This window comes from Pelodiscus sinensis, chromosome 2, assembly GCF_052426305.1.
Source record: "Pelodiscus sinensis isolate ZL-2025 chromosome 2, ASM5242630v1, whole genome shotgun sequence".
Classification (NCBI taxonomy): domain Eukaryota; kingdom Metazoa; phylum Chordata; order Testudines; family Trionychidae; genus Pelodiscus; species Pelodiscus sinensis.
Window position 1 is genome coordinate 2,835,800 of NC_143053.1, and position 9,314 is coordinate 2,845,113.

The window sequence follows — 9,314 nt, forward strand, 5'->3', positions numbered from 1 at the left end:
AGGTCTTCCTGGACATTGAGCCCCTCGTCCTGTCCTGCCTGGACGGCTACAACGTCTGTATCTTCGCCTACGGGCAGACCGGCTCGGGGAAGACCTACACCATGGAGGTAGGGGGGGCCGGGACCGGGGGTCAGTCTGGCTTGGCCTGGGGTGTTAGCCCTGTGGGGGGTGAGCTCTGTAGGCAGAGAGGACCCCCCCTCACTTAGCCCCCTGCTTTTCTGGGAGGGCGGGCGCTGGGGTGGAGGAATGGAGAGTCCCGCCCTGCCCCCCAGGCCTAGAACCCCTGGAGCCATGAGACTCCTGCTGCCCCCGCCAGTCACCTGCTCTCGGGAGCTGGGCTGCGGGGAATGAGCCGGGGGTGTCCACCCACGTGGGGGTGTTTGGAGCTGCCTGGGAGCACAGGGGGTTTGGGGCAGCGGAGCCCAGCCTGCACACTCCTACACGCGGTGCACACACGTGTTCTGTGGGCAGTGACATATGCACACACACACGTGCACACGTGTCCTGGTGGGCACGATGGATGCGCGCACACATGCACCCGTGTGCCAGTGGCTGCACACACTCTCGTACGAGTGACAGCCACGAAGGCGATCCTGACACGTGTGGGCACACGGGTGCACAAGTGCCCTACAGGGAGGAGGGGCCCAGGTTGATTGAGTCCCCTGGGCATGGGCTGCCCTGCTGCAAGGGGCCCTGGGTGGAGCCTGACTCTGAAAGCTGTAACGGGCGAGGCCGTGGGCCCCGGGCCCCAGGCAGGCGTGGGAGCTGGGCGGGCGGGGGGCCTCCAGATTGATGGGGATCTCCCACACTGCGAGGGCTCCCACCTAAGCCTGAGGCCCCATCTCATGTCTGGCTCCAGGGTGTCCCCGAAGACCCTGGCATAAACCAGCGGGCGCTGCAGGCGCTGTACCGGGAGATGGAGGCCCGGGCGGGGCTGTGGGCGTACTCGGTGAGCCTCAGCATGGTGGAGATCTACAACGAGGTGATCCGGTAAGAGGGGCCCCCCAAGCCTGCCCCTGCGCACAACTGTGCCCTCGCCCGCCCGCTCCCGGGCACCGCCCCGAGTACAGCCGCCTGCCACTCGGCCTCTCCTGCCACCCCGGAGCCCAGCATGAACTGGGGGCACCCAGTGCCGATTGACAGGACCCCAGGGTGCACTAGGGGGTGTGGTGCTATAGGGGGCGCTCAGCACACTCAGCTGTAGGGGGCTGTGATGTAGTGGGGGGCTGTCCACAAGCTGGTCGCTATTCTTGGGCTGTGGGTGACCCCTACTGGCCTGCGTCTGTAAACACTGTCCGGGGGCTTTGCCCTGAGGACCCTCAGATCACGTAGTCCATGGCCCAACTGGTCCTCACCTGTCCAGGGAAGGGGTCTGAACAAAGGAAGGGGGTGGTTTGGAGAAGGGCAGTTTTTGGCTGGGAAAACATGAAGAGGAGACTAAGCTGAGTACTGGGGGTTCAGGGGCCTGTGGATCCCTCCCTAAGGGGGCTGAGGCTGCCGGCCCCTCACTCCGATGCCCACATGGAACCGGGGCTGTGCCGTACCTCGCAGAACCAATAAACCCTCCATATTCTACTGGCTGGCGGAGTCTCATCTTGCTGCAGACGGAGTGCAGGGTCGGGGGATACCCGATGTGCCGCCATAGGGGCGCTCAGCACAAATCGAGAAGAGCCGCACTAGGGGGCGTGGTGCTGTAGGGGGCGCTCAGCACAGATTGAGAAGCGCCGCACTAGGGGGCGTGGTGCTGCAGGGGGCGCTCAGCACCGATTGAGAAGAGCCGCACTAGGGGGCGTGGTGCTGCAGGGGGCGCTCAGCACTGATTGAGAAGAGCCGCAGTAGGCGGCGTGGTGCTGCAGGGGGCGCTCAGCACAGATTGAGAAGAGCCGCACTAGGGGGCGTGGTGCTGTAGGGGGCGCTCAGCACAGATTGAGAAGAGCCGCACTAGGGGGCGTGGTGCTGCAGGGGGCGCTCAGCACAGATTGAGAAGAGCCGCACTAGGGGGCGTGGTGCTGTAGGGGGCGCTCAGCACAGATTGAGAAGAGCCGCACTAGGGGGCGTGGTGCTGCAGGGGGCGCTCAGCACAGATTGAGAAGAGCCGCACTAGGGGGCGTGGTGCTGCAGGGGGCGCTCAGCACTGATTGAGAAGAGCCGCACTAGGGGGCGTGGTGCTGCAGGGGGCGCTCAGCACAGATTGAGAAGAGCCGCACTAGGGGGCGTGGTGCTGCAGGGGGAGCTCAGCACAGATTGAGAAGAGCCGCACTAGGGGGCGTGGTGCTGCAGGGGGCGCTCAGCACAGATTGAGAAGCGCCGCACTAGGGGGCGTGGTGCTGTAGGGGGCGCTCAGCACCGATTGAGAAGAGCCGCACTAGGGGGCGTGGTGCTGCAGGGGGCGCTCAGCACAGACTGAGAAGAGCCGCACTAGGGGGCGTGGTGCTGTAGGGGGCGCTCAGCACAGATTGAGAAGAGCCCCACTAGGGGGCGTGGTGCTGTAGGGGGTGCTCAGCACAGATTGAGAAGAGCCCCACTAGGGGGCGTGGTGCTGCAGGGGGCGCTCAGCACAGACTGAGAAGAGCCGCACTAGGGGGCGTGGTGCTGTAGGGGGCGCTCAGCACAGACTGAGAAGAGCCGCACTAGGGGGCGTGGTGCTGCAGGGGGCGCTCAGCACAGACTGAGAAGAGCCGCACTAGGGGGCGTGGTGCTGCAGGGGGCGCTCAGCACAGACTGAGAAGAGCCGCACTAGGGGGCGTGGTGCTGCTGGAGATGCAGATTTAAGGAGAAAACTGAAACTGGGGCCTGGTCAAATCCCAGCTGCGCCGAATCCCTGCTGCCTCCTTCCATTGTCCTGCTGGTTTCAGCTGCATCCCGGACTCCTCTCCCCTTGTGCCAAGCGGCTGTTGAGGGTGGCTGTGCCGCCCCACACCAGAGGTGGCTGCATTTCCCCGGCGAGGGCAGTGCTTGTCCGGACGACTTGCCAAGTCCTTAGTATTCCTCTTCCCTAGGCCTGGACTCCCCAGGCCGGTCCTCTGCCCTCGCAGCCCTGTCTGCGGCTGAACCCGTCTCAGCAGCCAGGCCCAGCCGCAGTGTCTCTCCGCCCTGCAGGGATCTGCTCGGGAAGGAGCCGCAGGAGAAGCTGGACGTGAAGCTGAACCCAGACGGGAGCGGGCAGCTCCATGTGCCGGGGCTGACCAGCGTGGAGGTGCAGGGGCTCCGGGAGATCCGAAAGGTGCCAGGGGACAGTGCAACGCCAGATAGAGCCGTGGGCTCTGGAGGGGGCGGGGCATGGTGGGCGGAGCTCAAAGGGGCGGGGTCAGTGCTCCAGGGCCCCTACATTGTGCTTGGAGCAGCGCTCCCCTGGTGTCTCGGCTTGGGTGTGCGACTGCGTCTTGGAGATGGGGCTGGGGGCTGCGAGGGTCTTCCTGGCTCCCCCCCCCCCCCCGCTGGCTCAGTCCCTCAACCTTTGGGTTTGGCCCAGATGCTGTCGCTGGGGAAGAGGAACCGGGCAACCTCCTGCACCAACATGAATGAGCACAGCTCCCGGTCCCACGCCCTGCTCACCGTCACCTTCACTGGCACCAACTGCAGCACTGGCACCAAGACCTCAGGTACTGCCGGCCGGCTCCCGGCCCGGCCCACCTCGCCCCCTGCCGGCTCCCGGCCCGCCCCGCCTCTCCCCCTGTGTCCTCACAGACACACCTCCTGTGCTGGGAGGGTCTAGCAAGTGGGGTCCCCGGGGGGGGGGCTGGTTTGGGACCGGTTCTGTTCAGTGTCTTCATCCAGGAGTTAGATATGGGCACAGGGAGGACGCTTAGGAAGTTTGCAGCTGATCCCAAGCTGGGAGGGGTTGCGAGTGCTTTGGAGGAAGGGTCAGAATTCAGAACGATCTGGACCAACTGGAGCAAGAGCTGGAGGGAAACGGGCTGACGTGTAACAAGGGCAAATGCAAAGTGCTGCACGGAGGAAGGACCAGTCCGTGTCACACACAGAACGGGAAGCGACGGTCTAGGAAGGAGTCCGGCAGAAAGGGATCTAGGGGGCAGACTGGACCACAGATTAATGAGTCAACAGCGTGATGCTGTTGCAAAAAACCCAAACCTGATTCTGGGCTGCACGAAGAGGAGTGAGACCCGAGAAGTCGTTCTCCCCCTCCACTCTGCGCTGGTTAGGCCTCAGCTGGAGCATTGTGTCCAGGTCTGGGCACCGCATTGCAGGAAAGATGTGGAGAGACTGGAGAGGGTCCAGAGAAGAGTGAAAACAACGATACAAGGTCTAGAGAACGTGCACTGTAAGGGCAGGTTGAAAGAATTGGGCTTGTTCCGTTTAGAGAAGAGAAGACTGAGGCTACATTTACACTGCCAGGTTATTTTGAAATACCTGCGGAAGTACCGATCTCGAGAGACGCGCCCTCCTCCTCACGCGCAGCCATTCTTACTTGGGAATAACCAGCCGCTGATTCCAAAACAGCAGGCTGGGTTGTGTGGCCGCTCGCGTTGTTATTTGGAATGAGGGGAGTTATTTCATAGAATCATAGGACTGGAAGGGACCTCGAGAGGTCATCGAGTCCAGCCCCCCGCCCTCAAGGCAGGACCAAGCTCCGTCTACACCATCCCTGACAGATGTCTATCTAACCTGTTCTTAAATATCTCCAGAGAGGGAGATTCCACCACCTCCCTTGGCAATTTATTCCAATATTTGACCACCCTGACAGTTAGGAATTTTTTCCTAATGTCCAATCTAAACCTCCCCTGCTGCACTTTAAGCCCATTACTCCTTGTCCTGTCCTCAGAAACCAAGAGGAACAAATTTTCGCCTTCCTCCTTGTGACACCCTTTTAGATATTTGAAAACCGCTATCATGTCCCCCCTTCATCTTCTTTTTTCCAAACTAAACAAGCCCAGTTCATGAAGCCTGGCTTCATAGGTCATGTTCTCTAAACCTTTAATCATTCTTGTCGCTCTTTCGAAGCAACTCCCCTGTGTAGACGTGCCCCAAGAAGGCACATGACAGGGCCACTGATGGAGGAAGGGCCCAGTGATTTAAAAGGGCCCAGGGGTCCTGGCAGCAGCTGGAGCCCTAGGCCCTGTGAATGGCCTCTGGAGCCCTGCACAGCAGGTTTTGGGCACTGGGGCACCCCTGAAGGGCTGGCTGGCTGGCACAGGCTAGCCCCAGTCCTGCCCCTTCTGGGAGCACGGAGCCGGGCTCCCTCCTCCCTTGCCCAGGGGCCTGGACCTAGAAGGGTGTTGCAAGGCGGAGGATGAAGAGACGGGAGCTGGAATCTGGCTCCTCCCCCTTTGTGGGGCAGTGACGGCAAAAGGCCACCAGGGGGCAGCGCTAGATGCGGTTCAGTTCTGGGGGCCCAATGCTCGCTGGAGAGGGAGGAGGGGGTCTGGTGGGTGGGCAGGGAGGGGCTGCGGCTCCCCCGGGGGCCCCTTTCTGGCAGAGCCACCTCTGCCGGGCTCCCCAGAGCCGCCGTCCCGTCCCGCCACAGCCCGGACTCTCTCTCATGTCTCCGGCACCCCAGGGAAGCTGAACCTGGTGGACCTGGCGGGTTCCGAGCGGGTCTGGAAGTCGGGGGCGCAGGGCGAGCGGCTGAAGGAAGCCCAGAACATTAACAAGTCCTTGCTGGCCCTGGGGGAGGTGATCCAGGCCCTCCGAGCCAAGCAGGGCCACGTGCCTTTCCGCAACTCCAAGCTCACCTACCTGCTGCAGGACTCCCTGGGCAAGGGCAACAAGACCGTGATGATGGTGCAGGTGGGTGCTGGGGGCGGGGCAGGGCCGTGCCTCCCGCCCGAGAGCCGTGCGCCCAAAAGCCTCGTGGGAATTCACCGTTCGGTGGCAAGGAACGGGGAATAACCGCTGCTGTTTGTGTAGGGCCTACAGCAGGGGTCAGCTACCAGTCGATCGGGATCTGCTGGTCGATCTTGGAGCGTCTGACGGGATCCTGACTAGTGTGGCCAAGAGGCCATCAAGTGCCCTCACTTCAGCTGTCCCTCCCCCACTGCTGCTCATCTGCCCTTTGCCTTGGGGCTGCCCCTCCCCGTGGGGAGCCCCCTGCTTGCTGTGCTGGGGAGGGAGAGGAGGGTGCTGAGGTCAAGGTGCCCCTCCCACTCTGTATCCTTTCTCCACAGAGCAGAGAGGGGGCACAACCAGACCTGGGATAGAGCAAGTTTGCTGGCTGCTTTAAAAAGTGGGGCAGGGCCAGGGCAGGGGTGAGCCAGCCTTAGCCCCACTGAGCCACCAGCTGGAGCCCACACCCTGAACTCCTACCCCAGCCACGAATCTCCTGCCGCACCCCAAGCTCCTGCCCTAGCCCCGAGCACCCCTGCATCTAAACGCCATCCAGAGCCTGCGCCTAGAGCCCCTTCCTGCTTCCCAGCTGCCCCCCGAGCAGCTCAGAGCCCCTCGCCCTCCATGTCCCTTACTCCAAGACCTGAGCCTGCCCCCCAGCCTGGTGAAAGTGAGTGAGGACGGGCAAGAGAGGGAGACGCGAAAGAGCAGGGCCCTTGGAGAAGGGGCGGGAAGGGGATTGACGTGTGAGGTAGATCTCGGATTGCACTGAAATTCAAACAGTGAGCTCAGGCGTAAAAAGGCTGGAGACCCCTGGCCTGCAGTATTTCGCCCGGCGCTGCTGCTTGTGGCCAGCGGGGGATGCTGCTGACCTAGCCCCGGGCATCAGCTGAGCTGCAGGGCCAGGTCATTCCACCTCGCACACTCACCAGGACTGTCCGCTCTGGCCAACGGGAGGGCTTGAGAGCCAGTGAGCTCCCCCCCCCCATGCCCTGGGCACAGCTGCTGAGCACTGGGGGTGGGGGTTTGTCGGGCGCTCAGCGGGCAGGTGGGTGGGGTGACGGCAGGTCCTAACCGGGCTCCGTCTGCTCCCCCAGGTCTCGGTGCTGGAGCAGAACGCGGGCGAGACCATGTGCTCCCTGAAGTTTGCCGAGCGGGTCTGCAAGGTGGAGCTGGGCCCAGCCTCCCGCCGGATCGACTCCTGGGGCCACGGCGAGCTCTGAGCCGTCCCTGTGCCCGCTGGGCAGGACCCCCCACGTCTCCAGCCTGGCAGAGCCGTGGGGCAGCGGGAGGGGCGCTGATCCCACACGCCGAGGGCAGAGAAAGAGACGGGCCCAGCCTGAGCCGGCCATGCCAAGCTGGTTCCCCTGCCCGCGAGGGGCACCCGGCCCATTCTCAGCAATGCTGGGCCAGGCCTGTTCTGAGCCTGCTGTGCCTGGAGACCCGCCCTGGCCCCCTCCCAAACCAGCATCCCCCCTCCCTGCAGTGCCCCTGTACGGCAGGGGCACCAGCCCCCTGTATTGGCAGCTGTTACCCCCTCTCCTGGGAGAAGGAAGGGGCCAGGCTCCCCCCCCCCCGCTGGCCCCTGGGTGAGGAGGGCTGCAGAAGGCTGCGTGGGACCTGCTGTTATTGTAGGGCCTGTCGTAACCGTTGGGTACGGCACTCAGCGTGGCCTTGCCTCCCCTCCCCCCGGCCTGCTCCGCCGAACACGCGTGTCTGAATGCACAGGCCAGGGCTGCCCGCACTGACCTCACTGGGGGGGCCGTGGAGGGCTCGTTTCCCCTCCCCCTTCCCACTCCTGTGCCCCTCTTACCCGAGCTTTGGGCAACCGCCTGGAGCGTCCCACTGCCCCCCCCCCACGCCCGTGCTCCTGCCCCGCCCCCGCTGGGAAAGGCCCCTCCTGCCACCCCCAGGCCTCCCTCCACAGCACTTGGGGGGGGGCAGCGCGGCTGCTGTGTGCACTAGTTGAGCTGTTAATAAAGAGTCCCCCGCACGACCCAGCCTCGTCCTTGCTGCCTTGGGGGGCGGGGGAGGCTCCGAGACCCCTGCCCCAGCTCCATCCTTGCAGCCAGGGCCCTGTGACCTGCCCCCCTCAGCCACCCATCCCCCCCCACTGCTCCCTGGAGCAACTGACTCCCCCTCCCTCCCCCCGGGACCCAGCTCCTGCCCTGGCTTGGTACGTCCAGCGGAGGGTCCCCCATTGGGACATGGAGAGAAGCGGGGGAGGGGCTGCTGAGCACAGCAGGGGGCACACCAGGCAGCCCCCCCCACCCCACTGCAGCTGTCCTCATTTTGCTCCCGGCCTCCTGCAGTGGGGCACAGCAGCTGGCCCTGGAGGAGAGGGGGGCAGGCTGAGGGAGTGGAGGTTACAAGCCAGGGGAGCCTGGGGATTAGGGGAGAGCGGGGGTTACAGGCCAGGAGGTGGGGGGGCCACAGGCTGAGGGAGCGGGGGGTTACAGGCCGGGTGTTGGGGGGCAGGCCGAGGGAGCGGGGGTTACAGGCCGGAGGTTGGGGGGGCAGGCCGAGGGAGCGGGGGTTACAGGCCGGAGGTTGGGGGGGCAGGCCGAGGGAGCGGGGGTTACAGGCCGGAGGTTGGGGGGCCCACAGGCTGAGGGAGCGGGGGTTACAGGCCGGAGGTTGGGGGGCCCACAGGCTGAGGGAGCGGGGGTTACAGGCCGGAGGTTGGGGGGCCCACAGGCTGAGGGAGCGGGGGTTACAGGCCAGGTGTTGAGGGGCAGGCTGACGGAGGGGGGTTACAGGCCGGGTGTTGGGGGGCAGGCTGAGGGAGCTGGGGTTACAGGCCAGGTGTTGAGGGGCAGGCTGACGGAGCGGGGGTTACAGGCCGGGTGTTGGGGGGCAGGCTGAGGGAGCGGGGGTTATAGGCCGGGAATTGGGGGGCAGGCTGAGGGAGCGGGGGTTATAGGCCGGGTGTTGGGGGGCAGGCTGAGGGAGCGGGGGTTACAGGTCGGGGGTTGGGGGGCAGGCTGAGGGAGCGGGGGTTACAGGCTGGAGGTTGGGGGGCAAGCTGAGGAAGCGGGGGTTACAGGCTGGGTGTTGGGGGGCAGGCTGAGTGAGCGGGGGTTACAGGCCGGGTGTTGGGGGGCAGGCTGAGTGAGCGGGGGTTATAGGCCGGGTGTTGGGGGGCAGGCTGAGTGAGCGGGGGTTATAGGCCGGGTGTTGGGGGGCAGGCTGAGTGAGCGGGGGTTACAGGCCGGGTGTTGGGGGGCAGGCTGAGTGAGCGGGGGTTACAGGCCGGGTGTTGGGGGGCAGGCTGAGGAAGCGGGGGTTACAGGCTGGGTGTTGGGGGGCAGGCTGAGTGAGCGGGGGTTACAGGCCGGGTGTTGGGGGGCAGGCTGAGTGAGCGGGGGTTATAGGCCGGGTGTTGGGGGGCAGGCTGAGGAAGCGGGGGTTACAGGCTGGGTGTTGGGGGGCAGGCTGAGTGAGCGGGGGTTACAGGCCGGGTGTTGGGGGGCAGGCTGAGTGAGCGGGGGTTATAGGCCGGGTGTTGGGGGGCAGGCTGAGTGAGCGGG

At 64.8% G+C, this 9,314-nt stretch overlaps 1 protein-coding gene across 4 annotated transcripts in view; it reads left to right on the plus strand.

Moving 5' to 3' along the window:
• The window catches only part of KIFC2 (kinesin family member C2), a 29,568-nt gene extending 21,797 nt beyond the window's left edge, over nucleotides 1-7,771 (plus strand). For 2 of the 4 annotated variants that reach the window (XM_089776118.1, XM_075919934.2), the window contains 6 exons: nucleotides 3-107; nucleotides 860-990; nucleotides 3,100-3,223; nucleotides 3,473-3,602; nucleotides 5,519-5,748; nucleotides 6,882-7,145. In XM_089776118.1, coding sequence (XP_089632244.1) covers nucleotides 3-107; nucleotides 860-990; nucleotides 3,100-3,223; nucleotides 3,473-3,602; nucleotides 5,519-5,748; nucleotides 6,882-7,007 — 846 coding nt within the window. In that variant the 3' untranslated portion in view covers nucleotides 7,008-7,145. Of the gene's footprint in view, nucleotides 1-2; nucleotides 108-859; nucleotides 991-3,099; nucleotides 3,224-3,472; nucleotides 3,603-5,518; nucleotides 5,749-6,881 lie in introns of all 4 variants that reach the window. The other 2 variants (XM_075919930.2, XM_089776117.1) reach the window with 1 other exon arrangement.
• The last annotated feature ends 1,543 nt before the right edge of the window (nucleotides 7,772-9,314 follow it).